At 45.0% G+C, this 22,250-nt stretch overlaps 1 protein-coding gene across 1 annotated transcript in view; it reads left to right on the forward strand.

Annotated features, from left to right (window-relative positions):
- Nucleotides 1-22,250, forward strand: part of galnt17 (polypeptide N-acetylgalactosaminyltransferase 17) — a 380,918-nt gene that overhangs the window by 354,426 nt on the left and 4,242 nt on the right. Inside the window, exon 10 of the mRNA XM_078225003.1 lies at nt 17,639-17,806. Within this exon, the coding sequence (XP_078081129.1) occupies nt 17,639-17,806 (168 nt within the window). The remainder of the gene's footprint in view (nt 1-17,638; nt 17,807-22,250) is intronic.

Raw genomic sequence — 22,250 nt, forward strand, 5'->3', positions numbered from 1 at the left:
TTCTGGATGTATCATAGCTTGGTATGGCTCCTGCTCTGACCAAGGCGGCAAGAAACTACAAAGGGTTGTAAACGAAGCCCAGTCCATCACGTAAACCAGCCTCCCATCCATTGATGCTGTCTACACTTCCCGCTGCCTCGGAAAAGCAGCCAACATAATCAAGGACCCCCATGCATCCCGGACATTCTCTCTTCAACCTTCTTCCATCGGGAAAAAGATACAAAGGTCTGAGAACACGTATCAACTGACTCAAGAACAGCTTCTTCCCTACTGTAATAATACTTTTCACTGTAACCCAATACATGTGACAACAATAAATCAATCAAAAAGCTTTGAGTGGAAGTATTGAGTTGCAATAAATAGTGACAAAGGACTAACAACATAAAGGTTTATTGATAATAGTCAACAGCTCTTAAACATGCTGTGTGCCTACTGCGCCCAGGGAAGAACTTCCGCTCATACCTGCATCATCCCAGTATCCATGTGACCACCCCACTGCGGTTTGCTGAATAGTTTTGGTGTGGGAACGTATTATGAAGCAATTATCAATGGTGTTGATAATCAAGGACCGCAAGCACCCCGGACATTCTCTCTTCCACCTTCTTCCATCGGGAAAAAGATATAAAAGTCTGAGGACGTGTACCAACCGACTCAAGAGCAGCTTCTTCCCTGCTGCCATCAGACTTTTGAATGGACTTCCCGTGAATTAAATTGATCTTTCTCTATACTCTAACTATGACTTATAACAGTACATTCTGCACCCTCTCCTTTCCTTCTCTATGAATGGTATGCTTTGTATAGCATGCAAGAAACAATACTTTTCACTGTATCCCAATACATGTGACAATAATAAATCAAATCAAATCAAAGAATGATGCAAATCCAACTGTTGGCGCCGTGGTGTTAACCTGGTTTCAGAGTATGCTCAGGAATGATTCAAGTCTTGCAACTATCTCCTTTCAGCTGCTCCGAGACATTTCAGAAATTTCTTTCCCGGGTGATGGAACACTTAATTAACTTGTTGTATCTCAATTACAGTTAAAGCAGCCAAGCAGAAACTGCAATCAGAGTCACCTCATCATTAATGTCAGCCTCTGACAAATGGGGATAGCAAGATGATTACAACTTAGCTGAGGCTCCCGTGAGCTTAACAGCTTGATTAGCAAAGCAGGTGATGCCTCCTTCCGAGTGAGACGACCGGGTGCGCGTTACCTGGGCACAGTTTACGATTCCATTTCCAAAGGCAAACTGTGGCTGCAATCTAGAGACCTGTGCACACATCCCAAGCTGGCACTTCAGCGCAGTACTGAGGGATTCCTGCCTTGTTGAAGTGCATCCATCAAAGGAGATGTTAAACTAAAGATCTCAGGGCACGATTTGAAGAAGAGATTGGGGAGTTCTCCCTGACCAATAAGCAATGTCACTGAAACAGATTATTTGGTCATTACTGTGCAAGAGGGCTGGCTGTCTGCTATCTAGCTGCCATGTTTCTTACATTACAAAAATAGCTCTATTTCAAAACTACTTCACTGGCTGGAAAACATGCTGAAGTCATGAAAGGCACTATGATAACTCAGCAATATTGTCACATTGTGGCATCTTCAATTGCTCAGTTATGTACAATGGACTTTTAGAGAAGGAGTCTAGATTTTTTTCTTGTCTGGAATACATCTGGAACTGTGATTTCAGCCATCTTTCTCCCAATTCATTCTGAGTGGGCAAAGACAGCCAACCAAGTGTGGAAGAATTTCACCACACTTATATTTTACTGCAGCTTGGAATTACATAGACATCCGGGAGAATCAATAGGGAACCTACTGCCCCATCCCCACCCCTTGCCCCACACCTTCACGGAGGTTCTCAGTGGAGCTGTGGATTCTCTCAGAAGCTTCAAATGAATGTTACTGGATTCATTGTGCTCAGCAGCTGTAGCTTGGCAGAGCAAAGAATCTGTCACGTTGACTCATCTTCCATGCCACCTAGTTGCTCCACGCAATGGGTTTGTGAGGAGTCAGTAGGATGGCTGGCTCACAGCAGCTACCACAACGGCAATAACAGTGCCTATACTTGCAGGAACACCTTCTGAGCCTGCGAAGAAATAGCCATTCCCAGTCACCAGCTGCTTTCTCATTGCTTCATCTTATGACAGTAATAACTGGAGGAAGCACTGACACTGGCTCTCACCATTAATTGTCACCAAGGGAAAGTACTGCGACAACAAACTTGGACCACTACTTTTCATTAATAAATTTCTCATATTTACACCCTAACTTAATGTTGATAATATGTTTATCTCATTGGCGCCCTTCTACTTATGCACATGATACATTCATAGAGGATACTTTACAGAAAGGAGTCATAAGGTTATGTGAGATTAGTGTGCCAGTAATGAGAATTTGGAACCAGAATTCTTGTACTGAGACATTCCCAGTTTTTCAGATAGCTAAGTAGTTGTTGGTGTATTGACCAGGCAAGCTGTTGCTCCAGTGAAGCCGGTGAATTCTGAGGAAGTTACTGAGCTGTAATGTACTCTTTCCAGCTGGGTGGGCAGGCAAAGGATGTAAAAGTTGGCAGAGTGCCATGGATCCCATTCCTGTCACCCCTGCTGCAATGTTACATGCGATGGAGTGGTGTTGGGCAGCTCATCCACCCATGAGGCCTTGAAGTGCCCAATTAAGTTTTCCTGTCGCAGTCTGCACTTAGTGGGAAACCTGACAGCTTTTACTGCTCAGGTTGGTGATGGGTAAGAGAGGGGCAGGGTTCGATCCCACCAATCATCCTCCTTGTCGCCCTCATCAGTGATTGCGAGCCTGGCCCCAGCAATAGTGCCCCTCCTCCCACCTAGGTCAATGTCTGGCTCCAGCACCAATCGCCGTTAGGGACTGGCTGCAGTCCCATCGGTGGCCACTGCTCCCAGTGGCGCTGCCAGCACCAGAGAATTTACAACCGCTTGATTGGCCAGAAACTCCAGGAGGCGGGACTTGCTCCCGAGATGGGAACGGAAGGCCCGATTCCAGCCAATTAATGATATATCGACCATTAACTTGTTCTGGGAGTGCCCACCGGAGGGAGGCGGGTTTACCCCCGACATTTATATGAAGTGGGGAAGGGTTGTTACGGGGACTCTAGTGCAATGGAAAATTCCACCCAGTGGTGCACATTTGTCCCTAAGACTGGAGTGGTCCTAATAAGGCTTTCTCCATGGAACAGGACAAACCCCCGCTTTCCAGTGCCGTCCCTTGAAAACTCTGTGGAAGAAGAAATCCAAGCTGCCCTTAACTCTCTGTACACATGAGTCAAGTACACAGCATCATATGAGCCCAGTAAGGGCCTTTATGATTGGCACTTAACACAAGGGAAATTTAAGTTTTCTTCACGATATGTGCAGCCTTTTCTTCATGTGCGCTGTAGGTCGAGGGTATTTCAGCAATAAAACGATCCTCTGAAAAGCTGGTGGATTAGTTGGCACGGATAGTCATTTGGGCTTTTTGTAAATGTGTGGCTGCGGGAGGTTCTGCTGGAACCGGAGCTCATGCTGTTTAAAAGCTGCCAGTTCCCAGATGTAGAACTGAAAATAAATGAGTAGCCGCACACACCCAAAGCTTTCAGTTACTGTGCTGCATAACAACGATACTGTTCACTTAATGAACTAGTTAACAGTTAAATGAATGTGAGGCAGGAAGTGAAATGGCTTTAGCAATTTGCATAGTTCATTTTCAAAATGATGATCTCAAGTCTTTAAACACAAGAATTACAAAATGGAGGGGAAGGGTTCATTTTTAACAGCCATTGTGCTGACACTTGCATGTGGTGTTGAAGCATTTGGAAATTTGTACATCTGTTTCAAGTTGCTGGAGTCTGGTTCTCAAGGCCTTGGTCCTGATGTTAAGAGATTTGGACATGGGTGCAATAGGATGCATCTCCTTTGGCCTACTGCATGACAGGGAGAATGAACAGAGGTGAAGCAATCTGCTGGAAGAGGGAGAAGGAGGAGATGGAGAAGATCTCTCAGCAACAGCCATATCCATCCAGGATTATTCAAGAGCAATCCTCCTGCCTTGACCTCAGTGAGGTCATCTTTACTGAAATTGCCTGCTGCAGCTACAGAGCGTGATGAGGACATCATTGCCTGTGAAAGTGGCCAATGCTGTGAATCTTTATTCATCTGGTTCCTTCCTCAAGATATTTACAACATCTTCACATCCACTGTTACACAAGGGAAGTCACTGAGGCTCAGTGTGCAAAGCAAGCTGAATATTATTAATTTTCTCAGGACAGAGAACATTAGGCAAACCAAGCACATGACTTTTCGAGGACTGAAGGCTTCCGGTAGTACAGTGTGTCATTGATTGGATACATGACTCTTTGCATGTAGCATAGGTGAACATTGAGGTGTACCACAGCCAAAAGAGATTCCCTTCCCTCAACGTCCAGCTGGTTTGTGACCATCCTCAGAATATCATGCAGGTGGATGTTGGAATCTTGGTAACAGTCATGGTGCCTTCATTCTGCAGCTGTCTCTCTACCATCTGCATGCGAGCAACAACAAGCCAGAGTGTGACTAATGGGTGGCATGGGCTAACTACTGACCATGTAGTTCATGCTTCCAGTGTGCAACCCCCAAGTACACGTGCAACAAAAGCCAGGCTGCCACAAGAAATGTGATAGGGTGCTTTAACAACGGTTCTGCTGCCCGGAGTACTCTGGTGCAGCCCTGCAGTGCTTGACAGAGCACGTGTTAATGTTCCTCCTGCTCCAGTGCATGTTGCACAAGTTTGTCGTCTTGAGGGCAGCCCTTGTCATCAGGGAAAGAGCAACCCATTTAGGACTGAGAGTGAAGGAGGAGCAGCAAGGGAGGAGTTTACCAATACATCTTCTTTCTAGCTGGGCTGTCCATGATCCAACTACAGTACCAGAACTCACAGCCCCAATTCCCCATCCAACAAAACAATTGCACACAAAAACAGAAAATGCTGGAAAATCTCAGTAGGTCTGACAGCATCTGTGGAAAGAGAATAGAGCCAACGTTTCGAGTCTGTTTAACAAACTCAAAACAGTAGCTCTATTCCCTTTCCACAGATGCTGTGAGAACTGCTGAGATTTTCCAGCATTTTCTGTTTTTGCTTCAGATTCCAGCATCCACAGTATTTTTCCCTAATAACAATTCCACAACTCTCAATTTCTCTGCTCTGAACCTCATGATGTATATTGGCCACAATATTGAAATAAAACCACCACAAATTAAACGTTCCAAAGCAAATGTATAAATAAAACCATCCAATATTTCATATAAAGGTTAACTAATCATCTTTTTCCTTTTTCTGTCAGAGAGAATTGCCTGTTTTCCATGTTCCTTTGTCTGTCCCAGTGCTACATAGTGTCATCTCAGTGTTAACCCAATGCTATCCCAATGTTAAGCCAATGTTAATCTAATGTTAACCTAATGTTATCCAAGTGTTAACTCAGTGTTAACTCCCAGTGTTGACCCAATGTCAACCCAGTGTTAACCCAATGCAATCCCGGTGTTAACCCACTGTTATCCCAGTGTTATCCCTGTGTTAACCCAATCCATCCCAGTGTTAACCCATTGTTAACCCAGAGTGAACCCAGTGTTAATCCAGTGACTGCAGCAAGGCAGGTGGGCACATGGCCTTCAGAATGGCCTCAGTGAGCTCTGGCCCTGCAAGGCCAAACTTCAGATTGCTTCATCTCAGCGTGGCAACAGCGGTCTGGGCTGGTTGGCTGACAGGCAGCAGCAAGGGCATTGTCAGAGCCACAGCATTGAAAAATAACTGGTGTTTTCCTGAGCGAGGATACCAGGTTTTTGTTCCAGTGTGCCACTACCACTCCTTCCGACCAATGTCTTATTATTCCTAGCCACATGCAGGGGGACAGATTGTTGAACTGCTGTGACATTTTGCAAGCCTCTTTGTGCTTTGGTAGCTGCTGCTATAATGGCATCGGCCGGAGTTTACATGGCAACAAGTTACGCTTGGCTGACTTCAACCTGAGCTTCCAGTGTGGCACCCAGATGTTGGGTGACTTCTTGAGTGCATTCTGCTTGTGTTGCAATGGAAGCTGAGGCCATCGCCCTCTGGTACTGAATCATGGCTAGGTCCACAAGCCCACATGGAGATAGCCACCATTCCCTAGGTGCTGCTGTCCCCCAGTTAGGCACCAGCACAGAGGGAGTGTGCCAGTGAGCTGGTAGTGTGTGCAAGCTGTGAGATGTATGTGTACAGTGGTGAGGTGGAGCTACAAATGTGAGGTATGAGTTGTGATTGATGGAGATTGTTGGTAGGTGAGCAAAGGGAGCAGGGATGAATTGAACAGCCTATGAGGTTGTTACTTCAACTGTAAAGCTGTGGCATATGAAGATGAATTCTCTGACCTTGACCAGTGATGTGAGGTCATTAAACCGCTTGTGGCACTGTATTCTCAGGGTTGCACTTCTTGTATTGACAGTGATGTCTCTCTGCTCCCACTACCTTCTCAAAGTTTGTCTGAAGGGTTTTCTGACTCCCTATGGGTAGAGGATGTCTTCCTTCCCATCCACCTCCTACACCAAGGCCTTTTGGAACATGTTGTCTAGCCTACTGTGCCATTAGTCAATGTTTTGTATCCTTCAACGATACCCAGCACCTGCTGTACTTTCCCTTTTAAGTGCAGGCTGATTTTAAATGGTGCAGGCTGCTGTTAAGTGGCACTAACCTCATATAAAGTGGGTCCCCGGCTGAGTTGTGCAGCCACTCAAAGTGCTGGACTGCACAGAACTTAGCATTTAAATTAACAGGGAGCACAAAGTTTTGTGCTGCTTGCATCGGAAGAAAGAACAAAAATCATGCATCATGATTCCTGCATCAGTCTTCAGGAGCTATTAAACTTTTCCCCACTGTTGTGTCGATGCCATATCTGAGAACATAAACAGGGAATATCATTAGACATGGAAACCATTAGAGGATCTTCTCTTAGCTATTTGAAATATATAGGAGCAATAATATAAAGCGCGCAATTGCTATTGCCCTCCTGTGCTTCAATGGCATTACCTCAATGTTAACATATTTCAGATGGGCAAGATAGGCAAATATGCTACCCTGGGCTGCACTAAGTAGATTTAATCTCAAACCTGGTCCAATAACATCTGTGGAGAGATAATAGAGCCAACGTTTTGAGTCTGAATGACCCAGACTCGAAACGTTTGTTCTCTCTCCACAGATGCAGTCAGACCTACTGAGATTTTCCAGCATTTCCTGCTTTTGTTTCAGATTCCAGCATCTGCAATATTTTGCTTTAATCTCAAAGTGTTACTGATTCAGCTCATCTCAACAAGAGATATAATGTTGGGGATCTATAATTGACCTCTATGCCCCAGGGTTAGAGAGGGGAACATCAGCTCAGTGTTACCACCTTAAGTCATTAAGTGCTGAATAGAAAGTGTGGATGTTGGTTGAAAATGGGGGGATGGTGGGGGGGCGGGGGGGGGGGGGGGTGCACAGCTTTGGCACAGATGTCCTTTCAGTGGAATTGCCAGTCAATATTAAGTATCCAAGATCACAAATGAATACTGGGAATTTACGTCAAGGGATCCTGGAGCCAACAGTGTTGGAAAGTTAATCCAGAAACAGTGAGCACCTTCTGGAGAAAGGAGAAAGCCAACTTTCTCTGCCAAGTACTTGCTGTCTTACCTACTGTTTCTCCAACCTGCTGCTGGAATCTTCAGCCAGTGTCTACTTTTCAAAGTTACAATTTGCAATTTGCATTGTAGCACACAACCCCCATGTTATGGAGGAATTGTGCCATGGAATCATGAATGGATAATAATATATTCTGATCTCACAAATTACATCTAGAGATATACAGTTACATAGAGTTTACAGCACAGAAACAGGCCATTCAGCTCAACATTGCACATTGGTGTTCATGTGCCACATGAGCCTCCTCCCAGCTGACCTCACCTTCCTTTCTGTCTTAACACCTAATTGTGTAAACTTAATGGGCTTGCAGGCACCTCTCCCTGAACTCAGTTACACAGTATAGCAGGCTGATTCTGATTACCAACCTGTTGAACTGCATCATAACACTCCTTCCATGGCCATCAACTCCTGGGCTGGAGTTTTGCAGGGGTGCAACCTGCTGAGCTGCAAGACCTCAATGGGTTCTGGTGATATCAGCATACAAGCAATGAATACAGTCACCTGTCATTACATTGTCTGCTGTTTTCACTTTTCTGAAAGGGTTAACACTGAGGCAATGCCTTTGAAGCATACAAGATCAATAGCAATTGTGTGCTTTATATTATTGTTCTTTTATACCTGAAATAGAATAGTTGCTGAAAACTTCATAAAAGCACAGGAATGTAACTTTGACTTTTGTTTCTAACTTTTTTGCACCGTAATTAACCCTGGTCTATAGGTCGGCTTACATTAACACTGCATTGAAGTTACTGTGAAAATTCCCCAGTTGCCACACTCCGGCGCCTGTTCGGGTACACCGAGGGAGAATTTAGCGAGGCCAATGCACCCAACCAGCACAGCTGCGGGCAGGTATTACAGAGAACTGAAACCCCAATTCTATTCCCTTACTGTCCATAATCAGTGTGTTTATAAGAGGAAGATATGTATATTTCTTAACCCCTGAGTCTGTGGTCAATTTGAATAACCAGCAGCAAGCTACTGTGGCTTGAAATTAAGGGGATTATTTATTCACACATTCATCCCGAATGCCAATGCTGTAGCACTTACTTGGCATTCATATATATTATATATACACACACACACACAGAGATACACACAGAAAAAGTAGCTAAAGAGCATAGTGCATTTTTACAAATCGTAAACAAAAGAATAGTTCTTAATTCCCATCTTAGGAAAAAAGCACGCCATGCAGGCCTGGTGAAGAAATTTTTTTCATTCCTGAAGGGTAGTGTAGACGGATTCAATAGTCAAAATCGTAAATTGAGATTGTTGCAGGATTCCCTCAAGGAGATGGATTTTAGGCATGTCACAAAGTTAGTTACCCTTTCCAGAAGGTCAGGTTTCCATACTGGCGCACTTGAAAAGGAGCTGACTGGGAGACCTTACAATGTTGTAGTCTCCAGTTTTAAGGCATAGGCGTTGTTGCCTTTGTTGCTGATGTTCCTTTCCATGTGGCTTGCAGACTGACTAGTTTTTCCCTCATTCTTAGGGTAATAAGATTCAATATCTGAAAACAGTTTTGATCAGGTGATCACATGATCAACATTTCTATAGTCCACCCAGAATGATTTGCAGTTCAGGGCCATTGCTACACAATGATGATGAATTGTGGCCCTTCACATTTACTTTTGATGAACTAGTTTCTGCAGCTCTCTTCTGTCAAGCATCAAGCAAGAAAAAATGGGTCTTGAAGTTCTTAGATTTTGTGTTGTAGAAAAAGTCCACAAACAATAGGAGGTGTGAATTCCACAAATTGTTTCATATTGGTAAGTTCATTCAAGGGAAGCATTCTACGCATACTCATTAAATTAGAAACTTTCCAGAGACTTGTGATACTTCTGACTCTGAAAAAATTGTAAGCTACCTGAAAATTGTGCACTGAATACAGCCCACATTTAAGGTTATACCTCAACACATGGGACATTGGACAAACTTTCCCAACATTGATTTAATTTGTGGCTCAGTGGCTAACACTGCTGCGTCACAGCACCAGGATTCGATTCCAGCCTTGGGTGACAATGTGGAATTTGCACGTTCTCCCCGTGTCTGCGTGGGTTTCCCTCGGGTGCTCCAGTTTCCTCTCACAGTCCAAAGATGTGCGGGTTAGGTGGATTGGCCATGCTGAATTACCCCTTAGTGTTCAAAGATGTGTAGATTGAGTGGATTAGCCATAGTAAATGTGTGGGGTTATGGGGATAGGGTGGGGGGCGGGGGTGGGTCTAGGTAAGATGCTCTTTCGGAGAATCGCTGCAGACTCAATGGGTCAAATGGCCTCTTTCTGTACAGTAGGGATTCTATGGTTATATTAATCCAACAATGTAAATTTATTAAGGTTTCTCAGTTCACTGCTGGCCCAACTAGCATTGATTTATTTATCTCACACAGAAAAACTATTAAGATTATGAAGAAAGAATTTGCATCCATATCGGGCCTTACACAACCTCAGATTACCCAAAATACTTAAAGCCACTGAAATACTGTTCAAAGGTAATCGCTGTTGCAACATTGGAAACAAAGGGAACTACTCTATACAGGTCATTGGTCAGACCATACCTGGAGCAGTGGGTCAAGTTTCGATTCCCTAACATGGTGCATGATATGGTAGCTTTGAAAATGTTCAGATGAAAGCTACAAGGATGATTCCTAGATGTAGACCCTCAGTTACCCAGGCTCTAGGACGTGGGTCTATTTATTTCAGAGTAGTGTAGGCTTAGAGGTGATCTGAGAGAGGTGTATAAAATAAGTCAAGGGCTGGATAGCTTGCCTAATGATAGATTATTCCAGTTGAGGAATAAATATTATCCAGGACACAGAAGAGGACTCTGATGTATAGAGCTGAATGGAATACAGGATCGAAAGATCACCCACTTTCAGTGCTGGGCAATGGCTGCTCTCCTGTGTCCCAGCTGAAGTGGTAGAGTTCAGGGGCAGTGCTGATGATATATTTGGTCGACTGCTACTTCATGCTGTTAACGGCTGCAAAAACAGACAGTCCATTCAGAGACTCGACTGTCTCTCATAGAAACTAGAAGCAGGAGTAGGCCATTCAGCCCTTCGAGCCTGCTCCGCCATTCACCTTGATCATGGCTGATCATCGAATTCAATATCCTGATTCCCCCCCTTCCTCCCCTCCCCGCCTTGACCCTTTTAGCCCCAAGAGCTATATCTAATTTCTCTCAATTTTGTGAGGATAATTGCTTGCAAATGCCCATGCGATAAAGGATCATAGGGAAATCAGAATTCATGTTTGAGAGGATATATATAATTCCATATGTGCTTGAGGAATACTATAGAATTACAAGTTATTGTTATGAGTACACCAAGGGGAGGTCAGTAGTGGAAAATGCCATTTGAACAAATATTTGTAATGGATGGTGTAGTCAGTCTTCCTTTCTAGATAAGCCAATGGTGATTTGTAAAATGGATGGCTGATCTTGCTGCACTAAAGCTGAATTTCACCCTCACGATCCCCACCGACCCCCCCGCCCCACCCGAGTGCCCTAAACCCTAATAGCATCAGATCAATTAAAGATGCAGCGGCATCTGCTACAGAATAATGCTTAGGGGCTGTGGGCTTAATTCTTGCATCTCTATCCTCAAACGCCTCACTTTCCAGCAATCTTTGAGTTGAGACCATTTTTGTCCGAACTCAGAAAATGCTGTTCGAGGGGAAAATCTGCAGCACCCAACTTGGGTATTTTAAAATGATCATGCAGGTTTAAAAAGTCAATGACGCAGCAGTAACCCATCTCAACATGTTGTACTTTCACAGCCAAAAATGTAACTTATTTATCGGCTAACAAGATGTAATTCTCGAGGTTAGGAATGTATCTATCTGCATAAGGCTTTGTGGAGGTCAGAAGTTTTGTTACCTCAGTGTAAAATGCTCCAATGCTGCCCTCTAATGCCAACTTGTGCACACTACAGAGATCGACTGTCAAGTTCTCAAAGTGATTGTTTTGATTTGATTTTGATTTGATTTATTATTGTCACATGTATTAACATACAGTGAAAATTATTGTTTCTTGCGCGCTATACAGACAAAACATACCATTCATAGAGAAGGAAAGGAGAGAGTGCGGAATGTAATGTCACAGTCATTGCTAGGGTGTAGAGAAAGATCAACTTAATATAAGGTAGGTCCATTCAAAAGTCTGACAGCAGCAGGGAAAAAGCTGTTCTTGAGCCGGTTGGTACGTGACCTCAGACTTTTGTATCTTTTTCCTGACGGAAGAAGACGGAAGAGAGAATGTCCGGGGTGCGTGGGGTCCTTAATTATGCTGGCTGCTTTGCCGAGGCAGCAGGAAGTGTAGACAGAGTCAATGGATGGGAGGCTGGTTTGCGTGATGGATTGGGCTACATTCACGACCTTTTGTAGTTTCTTGCAGTCTTGGGCAGAGCAGGAGCCATACCAAGCTGTGATACAACCAGAAAGAATGCTTTCTATGGTGCATCTGTAAAAGTTGTTCAGAGTCGTAGCTGACATGCCAAATTTCCTTAGTCTTCTGAGAAAGTAGAGGTATGGTGGGCTTTCTTAACTATAGTGTCGGCATGGGGGGACCAGGCCAGTTTGTTGGTGATCTGCACACTTAGAAACTTGAAGCTTTCGACCATTTCCACTTCGTCCCTGTCGACAGGGGCATGTTCTCCACTACGCATCCTGAAGTCGATGACAATCTTCTTCGTTATGTTGGTATTAGAACATAGAACATAGAACATAGAACAGTACAGCACAGAACAGGCCCTTCGGCCCACGATGTTGTGCCGAGCTTTATCTGAAACCAAGATCAAGCTATCCCACTCCCTATCATCCTGGTGTGCTCCATGTGCCTATCCAATAACCGCTTAAATGTTCGTAAAGTGTTTGACTCCACTATCACTGCAGGCAGTCCATTCCACACCCCAACCACTCTCTGTGTAAAGAACCTACCTCTGATATCCTTCCTATATCTCCCACCATGAACCCTATAGTTATGCCCCCTTGTAATAGCTCCATCCACCCGAGGAAATAGTATTTGAACGTTCACTCTATCTATCCCCTTCATCATTTTATAAACCTCTATTAAGTCTCCCCTCAGCCTCCTCCGCTCCAGAGAGAACAGCCCTAGCTCCCTCAACCTTTCCTCATAAGACCTACCCTCCAAACCAGGCAACATCCTGGTAAATCTCCTCTGCACTCTTTCCAGCGCTTCCACATCCTTCTTATAGTGAGGTGACCAGAACTGCACACAATATTCCAAATGTGGTCTCACCAAGGTCCTGTACAGTTGCAGCATAACCCCACGGCTCTTAAACTCCAACCCCCTGTTAATAAAAGCTAACACACTATAGGCCTATTGAGGGAGAGATTATTATTGCTGCACCAGTTCACCAGATTCTCTATCTCATTCTTGTACTCTGTCTCATCATTGTTTGAGATCCGACCCACGATGGTGTTGTCAGCAAACCTGAAAGTCAAGTTGGAAGGGTATTTGGCCACACAGTCATAGGTGTATAAGGAGTATAGTAGGGGGCTGAGAACACAGCCTTATGGGGCACCGGTGTTGAGGATGATCATGGAGGAGGTGTTGTTGCCTATCCTTACTGATTGTGGTCTGTGGGTTAAGAAGTTCAGGATCCAATCACAGAGGGAGGAGCCGAGGCCCAGGCCACGGAGTTTGGAGATGAGTTTCGTGGGAATAATGGTGTTGAAGGCTGAGGTGTAGTCAATAAATAGGAGTCTGACATAGGCGTCTTTGTTATCCAGGTGTTCCAGGGTTGAGTGCAGGACCCGGGAGATGGTGTCTGCTGTGGACCTGTTGCGGCGGTAGGCAAACTGCAGTGGATCCAGGCATTTGGGAGGGTGGAATTGATTCGTGTCACGACTAACCTTTCAAAGCACTTCATGATGATGGATGTGGGGGTGATTTTGATCCCGCACTCTCCGTCTAGGGGAATGGCAGTACAGTCAAAATCAGAAAGCGCAAATCACGCCGGCGAGTTTCCGAGTTCTAATCTCCCTGGCCCCTCACTGGTGGAGTAGCGTGAAACATGTCGCAGGACCCCAGGAAGCTCATTTTAATACATTAGCTTGTCATTAGCAAGTACTCTCTCCAGGACCTCCCTCCCCGCACCCCCCTCACCTCCCCACCCCCCCCCCCCCCCCCCCTCTTCACTGGATATTGAGCGGGCGCTGATGTGACATCACACCACCACTATTTATAACAAACTCACCTAGACGTGAACCTGTTGTGAGGGTCTCCCCTGCGGGGGTGGTGCAAAGGTGAGTATAGCCCCTAGGGGAGAGGGACATAGCCAGGCAATGGTATGGCAATGCTCCCTGGCACTTCCCCTTGGCACAGGTTGGCACCATGCTCATGCCAATCTGGCAGTGCCAACATGGCAGTGCCAACCTTGCCATGGGGCAGGCCCCATTTGGAGCCTCACAGCGGTGGGTGGAGTTTATTCAGATTTGGTTGTGGGTCAGGAGCAGATAGAGGAGCAGGGGATGCCCGTTGGGGGTGGTGGTGGTAGTTTGTGCCGGCTCCGACTGTGGAAGTTGTGGGGCATTGGGGAGATGGGATGGAAGCAGTCGATGATTGGAAGAGGGGTGGAAGAGGCCCATGATAGGGACAGTAGGTGTGGGGGGGTAGAAGTGAGAGAAATGCCAATTGGGGGTGGGGAGCGGAGCCCCTGAGACCTCCATGGTGGGCTGGGAGGATGCTTTATTTCTGTTCTGACTGGGGCGCCCTTTAAAGACGGTGCCGCGATCTCAGTGCAGCCGGGTTTTGCCGGAGTGTTGAGACACTTCCCCTTGCATGACGGCGTGAAACTCGCTCCCTTGATTTTTTTAGGCAGAGTGCGGTAAGATCTGGAGAGAAAGCCAACGTGTTTCGCTGGAGATAAACATGCCCGTTTTCTTGCTGGACACAACACTGCCATTCTTTGGTAAGATCCCCCCTATATGTGTGATAATGAAATATTAACTGAACACAGCTTATGTTGTTTTCATGTTAAGCATTATGTTTTTATTGGTTCTGTGCTGGATTTTAACTTGCATAATCAAAAATAGCAGGCGATGGGTTAATTCCTGATCCTAAAGACTTAACAAAGTGTCCTTGTCAGCAAGAAATTTCAGCGACTAATTATCCTGGGGAGGGGATGGGGAAGGTGTATTATTTTCAATCTCAAATATGTTATCCTATTGTCATTGGGTCACAAATGCTGACCAGCCAGTGAGACCCACATCCCATGAGAGAATTTTAAAAATGTAACCTGTTTTCCTATAGAAGTACCCGTTGCCGTTTATAATATTATTTTCTATTCAGTTCATACAGCATAACATATAGGCTTCTGGGAGCCCCCTAAGCAAACACTGTAGGATACCTGGGGGTAGACTTTGATTCTCAGTCATTTCTGAGACCTTTGAAAAATGGACAGGGTCCTCTGTGGTTGATAGCTGGAGGGCAGAAACTTTCTTCTGTACAGATTCAACTCAGTATTTCTCAAGAACAAAGCAGGGGCATGTGTGAATTTTGTAGCCAGCAGGCAATGGTCTTCTCTGTGTTTTAAAATGCCAAAACAACTTGGCCAGGTGAAGCTCGGCCAGGTCTTCAGCTTTAGGTACCTAGTTTAGAAAGGAAGCGAGATATTTACACAAGTCAACTGAAATAGGGAAAAATACAGCTCGCTTACTGTTTTAGCTGTTCATTGATCTTGTAAATAGAGTTGTTTTAGTTTATATTGGTAAGAATGTTTATCCAGTCCATCTAGTTTCTACGTTACTCGGTGCCTGTCCGAGCCAAATCCAGCACCAAGTCTCATTTTAATGGTAGCAGCAACACGTTGGTACCAAATGGGCATCTTAATGCAACTTGCTGATTGAGCCTGGGCAACTCCAGACCCCTGGGCAGGAAGCAAAGCCAAGAGCAAAGAGTCCAGGCTGGCAGTAGCACTTAACATTGACAAGGGTTTTTTTGAGCAGCCTCCAGTGTCCCCTTTCACAGAATTGTTACCGTGCAGAAGGAGGCCATTCGGCCCAGCGTGCCAGCATCAGCTGTCCAAATTTGGGCGGCATGGTAGCACAGTGGTTAGCACTGCTGCTTCACAGCTCCAGGAACCTGGGTTCGATTCCCGGCTTGGGTCACTGTCTGTGTGGAGTTTACACATTCTCCTCATGTCCCCCGCGTGGGTTTCCTCCGGGTGCTCCGGTTTCCTCCCACAGTCCAAAGATGTGCAGGTTAGGTTGATTGGCCATGCTAAAATTGCCCCTTAGTGTCCTGTGATGCGTAGGTTAGAGGGATTAGCGGGTAAATATATAGGGATAAGAGGATAGGGCCTGGGTGGGATTGTGGTCGGTGCAGACTCGATGGGCCAAATGGCCTCTTTCTGCACTGTAGGGTTTCTATGATTCTATGAAATGAACATTGTGATTTAGTGTCATTCCCCTGCCCTGCCCCCTGTACCTCTGCACACCATTTCTAATAAAATAATCACCCAATGCCCTCTTAAATGCCTCGATTGAAGCTGCCACCACCTCACTTCTTTTCTCATTATTTTGCAGCGTGGTGCAGTGGGCAGGAGAATGGTGTGTTAGCAATTGGCCCAATTGATGGTTTCCTCTGCTGTGTTTTTAGCCACTCAGGGGGGCGAGTTCCACGACATTGCACTGATGAGGTGGACTCCAATTAATCCTGTAAAGATAAAAGTAGAATTCAATGACACCCCCCACCCCCCCATGGAACCTCTCCCACCCCACATCCTACACAACAAACACCCCCCGCAACCACCCCCCCCCGTGCCACGGTGATGCCCGACCATGGCCCTCTTCCCCGGGGACTGTACTCACCTGTGCACCTCTGGTGGGTTCTGCTCACCAGGTGCATGTCAAAGGGCACCAATCATGATTCACGTCAGCATACCCTCATGCCAATGGGGGAATGGGCGATATAACTGGGGCGTCGCAATCAGGTGTACAGGCCTCTTTTTTATTCATTCATGGGACATGGGCGTCACTGGCTGGCCAGCATTTATTGCCCATCCCTAGTTGCCCTTGGAGGACGGTTGAGAGTTAACCACATTGCTGTGGCTTTGGAGTCACATGTAGGCCAGACCAGGTAAGGACGGCAGATTTCCTTCCCTAAAAGACATTAGTGAACCAGATGGGATTTTCTGACAATTGACAATGCTTTTATGGTCATCAGTAGATTCTTAATTCCGGATAATTTTTATTGAATTCAAATTCCACCATCTGCCCGGCGGGATTTGAGAACCCGGGTCCCCAGAACATTAGCTGAGCTCCTGGAGTAATATTCTAGCGATAATACCATTAGGCTATCACCTCCCCAAGGCCTGATAATTATATTTAAATATATTCAAATGGAAATCCCAACGTTCAAAGTCAGGGTGCTCATTACACGCCGGCACAGTGTAAAATCCGTTTTACGACTCCAGCTGGATTGTCCGCTCCCATCGCCAATCCCACCCCCTGAAAACAGGAGTGCAAAATCCCCCCCATTATTGCACACAGGCTGGGCTTTCTCCAGTACCTTGGCTGTGGCTATTATTCACAGGCAAACCTTGGCAGTGAGCACTGAAAGACTATTCAACGCTGCTAACTTATCACAGCCAAGCCTGATGCTTCCCTTAACCAACATGTGCGATTCCAGCAGGGATCATTAGACAGCAATAAAGTTGGAATGTGATTTATTTTCCTCTCCCTATCCCTGCAGCTTGAATTGAGGTCAATTGCCGTGTTGCTGTATGCTGGCCCTGTTGCAGTCGACTCCCCTGATATTCCTGCTTTACATGGTTCAGCAAGCAACAGGAATGCCTCACTGAGCAATGGGGGGAATTTTATGTTTCAGGTATCCAGTCAAGATGAAATGGACGTTGTTGATAGGCAATGGTTATATTGTAGCCTCCTTTTTCCACTGAAATTAGCATTTATGTGATTCCTTTTTCAGCTGGTGAGGTACACAACAGATAGATATCTGTACCTCGGATCCCTGGGGTCTACCATCCTGCTGCCAGATACACGCTGCCTGGTGGACAACAAGAAAAGCCGATTTCCTCAGCTTCTAGATTGTGAGAAAGTGAAAAATGTTTACCAGAAGTCCTGGCGTTTTGTGCAGGTTAGTGGTTAGTTTGAAGCACCCCTGTGTTTGGACTTCCTCCCTCAACAACTGAAACATTGTAAAAAGATAAACCTCATAACCAACATCTGAGAAGCGTAGAAAAGTTAAAGCACAGGAAGAGGCCATTCTGCCCATTGTGTTTGCATCAGCCAAAAAGGAATCTAGCCCCTTATTTTAATCGCACTTTCCAGCACCTGGTCCATAGTCTTGCAGGTTACAGCACTTCAGGTGCAGATCCAAATACCTTTTATGTTCAATCAGAACAGGGGCTGGCACTACGGGGGGGGGGGGCTAATCTTCTAAATGTTTGCATCTAAATGTGGAACTGCACCAGAGGTGATTGGCAAAGATCCCTCCAGCATCAGTCCATGGATGGAATGGTCCAGCCTTGTTGTGGCAGGAGCAGGGAGTGATTAAGGGGCAGTAAAATAGAGCAGGCTCTTCATAATTCCATTGTCTTCAGCAGGATCAGATTATCCAGCTGGCAGGAGGGGCTGTAAAATTCATCCCCATGTGTGGGGAGCATACCTGTTATTTCCTGGAGCTATCTGGGCCGGGATTTTCCGGCCATTAATGCTGGCAGGATTCTCCGGTCCCGCTGCAGTGAACGAAGATTTGGTTGAGTTCCAAGTTCTCTGTCCTCGCTCGCAGTGGCTGCGGGGCGTGAATGGCCAGAGAATTAGGGCCCTGCTCTCGGAGGGAAAGGACTTCTTGTCACAAGTCCTCAGTTAGTCATTTTGCTCTGGGGTCTCACCCACCAAAACTCTTTCCAGTATTAACAAGTTAATAAGAATTATACCTCTGGCACTTGCATGTTGTTTTTCTTTGTTAACCAGTCCTGTTTTCTTGGTCGAGTGAGACAAGGGAATGTAATTAGAATGAGGGAAATTGTGTCGACTCGCTGAACAGATAAGCTGGATGTTCTGTCATATAGAAGGGGCTTGTAGAAAATGCTGGAAGCAATCAGTCGGTCTGTCAGCATTTGTGGAGAGGGAAATAAAGTTAATGGACCGGATTTGCAAAGCAGGACTGGGAACTGATGAATTCCAGGTCCGAACCCCAAGCGTCACTCTGGTGGAGCTATTTTTAAATTTGAATGCCCTGATAGGATGGGAGGTGAGCTCAACATCCAATTGAGCCATTGAGCGCCTCCAGGAGGTGGGAGTTGCCTGCACAGCAGCAGCAACAAAGGGACATGCCATGTTGGGGGCTGCTGTGTGCCTTGCCGGGGAGAGTTACAGCCTCTTAAAGGCCCAGTATTATCAAAAGCAATGAAAGCGGCCATTCAGGCTCGATTGGATACAGGGCTTGAATCTGCATCAAAATTCAGTCTTGCACAGGTTCAAAGCAACTTTAGATGTCCCAACAATAAACTTGACAGTTGCGCATTAATGTGCACCAAACTGTTCAGGTTTGCCAAAAAAAAGATTTAAAGAAACATTCTGCACCAGACAGGCCCCATAATAAGCTCCTTAGGGTGCTTAATGGGCCTTTATTAGGGTTTTCCATTCCCTCCTTCCCTCCAAACCCCCCATAGGCCCTTTGCAAATCTGTGCCAGAGGCTTCAGGAACCCAAGGCAACACCTTATTTCCAAATTCCCCAGCCAGGGGAAACCACATCTCAGTGCCGAATCTGTAAAGCCCTTTAGCATCTTCATACGTTTCAATAAGATTGCCTCTCATTCTTGTAAGCTTCAGAGAATATAAACCCAATTTACTAAGCCTTGCCTCAAGGGGCAGGTCAGGGGGAGGATGATGGCTTGGTGATAATGTCACTGGAATAGTAATCTAGAGGCCTATGCTAATTGGGATAAGGTTTCAAATCCCACCATGACAACTGATGGAACTTAAATTAAGTTAATAATTCTTGAATTAAAAGCTAATTTCAGTAATGGTGACCATGAATTTATCATTGAATACCAGCAACAAATGCCAGTCTTTTCCAGCGATGCCCACATCCCATCAAAGAATAAATAATTAGAAAAAGGACAACTGTCTCATCCCAGGGATCAATCTAATGAACAGTAACTGTACTGCTTACAATGCAAGTATGCCCTCCCCTAACATTGGAGACCAAATTTGCACACATACATTCCAGGTGTGGTCTCAAAAGCACTGTACAGTTGTAACTAGACTCATTTAATCCTGTACTATAATTCCCTTGTAATATAGGCCAACATGCCAGGGCATTCCTCATGACCAAAGGGAATAACCTCACATTTCACACATTATACTCCATCTTGTCTACTCACCTAGCCTGGCTTTATTTCTTTGCTAATTCTCTGCGTCCCCCTCACAGCTTGCATTTCCACCTAGCTTTATATAATCAGCAAATGTAGATACATTACTCTCTGCCTCTTTGGCTAAGTCATTAATGTAGCTGACACACCAGCACTGATTCTTGTAGCATTGCACTCCCTGCCAATTTGAAAATGCCTTCTCTATGCTTCCTCTCCAATAACCAATCCTCTGATTAAGCAAGAAAAAGGGCTTGGGAGACTCATGATTGGCCGGACGCCGGCTACGGGTCCCGCTAGAGGACCCCCCCCCCCCCCTTCCCGCTGATGTCTCCCAGCCCCCTCCGCTATTCAAGCAGTGCAGCGACCTTGGGAGAATCCTGGCTGTTGACTTTGCCTGATCATAATGCGATTTTCTAATTGCATTGTTAAGATTTCCTCATAACAGGTCCCAGCACTTTCCCAGTGACTGATATCAAGCCAGCTGCCCTGTAGTTCCCCTTTTTTGCTTTTCCTGCTTTCTTGAATAGCCAGGTTACATTTGCTCACTTCCAATCTGCTGGGACTATTGCGGAATCTGGGGAATTTTGGAAAATTATAGTCAGTGCATTCATCTTTGCAACCATTTCTTCTGGAATGAACAAAGAACAAAGTCCTGGGATTTGTCAGATTTTGTCCTTTAATTTTCTTCAGTATTTTTTCCATGCTGATACTAATGATCTAATTTCCTCACTTTTTAACTCTATTGTTTTATTTTTCCTTTCATCAACTTTTTTGGTGGGCCTCTGCTGGTTTCTAAAATATTTCCAATCCTCAGACTTGGCAACATTATGAACCTTTTCTTTTAATCTAATGCTCTCCTTAACTACCTGAGTAATCCACGGATTGATCTTTTTTGCTGAATTTTTATTTTACATTGGAATATATTTTTGCTGAACATTTTGAATTGTTTCTTTAAACATTTCCCACTATTTATTTACCACGGTACCTTATAGTCTCCTTACTCATTCAACCTTAGCCAGTTCTTTTATGTAAGCGGCTTTGCTTAAGCTTAATGTTTTTGTTTATGATTGGAGAATGTTACTTTTAAACATAAAATGGAATTCAGTCATGTTATCACTAGTTCCCAGCAGATCTTTTACCATGAGATTACTATTTAACCCTGCCTTATTACTTAAGCCTAGATCTAAAATAACTTGATACCGAGTTGTTTCCACATTGCATTTCTTTAGGAGATTATCACAAAAATACCCTACAAACTCATCCTAGAGACCCATCCTGAGAATTTTAGAAGTCCACTCTGTATGAAGATTATAGTCCCTCACAATTATTACATTGCCTTTGTTACAGGCTCTGATAAATTCTTGTTTAATGCTGCGTCCAATGGTATAACTACTGTTAAAGGGACTATGAATCACTCACACCTGTGTTTTATGACCCTTGCCATTCCCAATCTCCACCAGTACAATTTTATTTCATCATCTTCTGAGCCAAGATCCTTCCTCATTAATGTCCTAATGGTCATTCTTTACTATCAGGTCTGTCCGTCCTGCTTTGCCGTTCTGTCTGCATGATAAAGAACCTTTAATTTCATTCTTTATTAATATTCACGGCATAGAAACATAGAAAATAGGAACAGGAGTAGGACATTTGGCCCTTCGAGCCTGCTCCACCATTCATTATGATCATGGCTGATCATCCAACTCAATAGCTTGATCCTGCCTTCTCCCCATATCCTTTGCTCCCCTTCGTCCCAAAAGCTATATCTTACTTCTTTTTGAAAATGTACAATGTTTTGGCCTCAACTACTTCCTCTGATGGTGAATTCCACAAGCTTACCATTTTCTGGGTGAAGAAACGTCTCCTCACCTCAGTCCTAAAAGGGTTTACCCCTTCTCCTTAGACTATGACCCCTGCTTCTGGACACCCCACCATCAGGAACATCCTTCCTGTATCTACCCTGCCTAGTCCTGTTAGAATTTTATAAGTCTCTATGAGATCCCCCCTCATTCTTCTAAACTCCAGTGAATATAATCCTAACTGACTCAATCTCTCCTCATACGTCAGTCCTGTCATCCCAGGAATCCCCTGTCATCCCAGGGGTGATCAGTAAGTTTGCGGACGACACAAAACTGGCAGGACTTGCAGATAGTGAGGAACATTGTCAGAGGCTACAGAAGGATATAGATAGGCTGGAAATTTGG

The sequence above is a fragment of the Mustelus asterias genome, chromosome 12 (assembly GCF_964213995.1).
Source record: "Mustelus asterias chromosome 12, sMusAst1.hap1.1, whole genome shotgun sequence".
Lineage (NCBI taxonomy): Eukaryota > Metazoa > Chordata > Chondrichthyes > Carcharhiniformes > Triakidae > Mustelus > Mustelus asterias.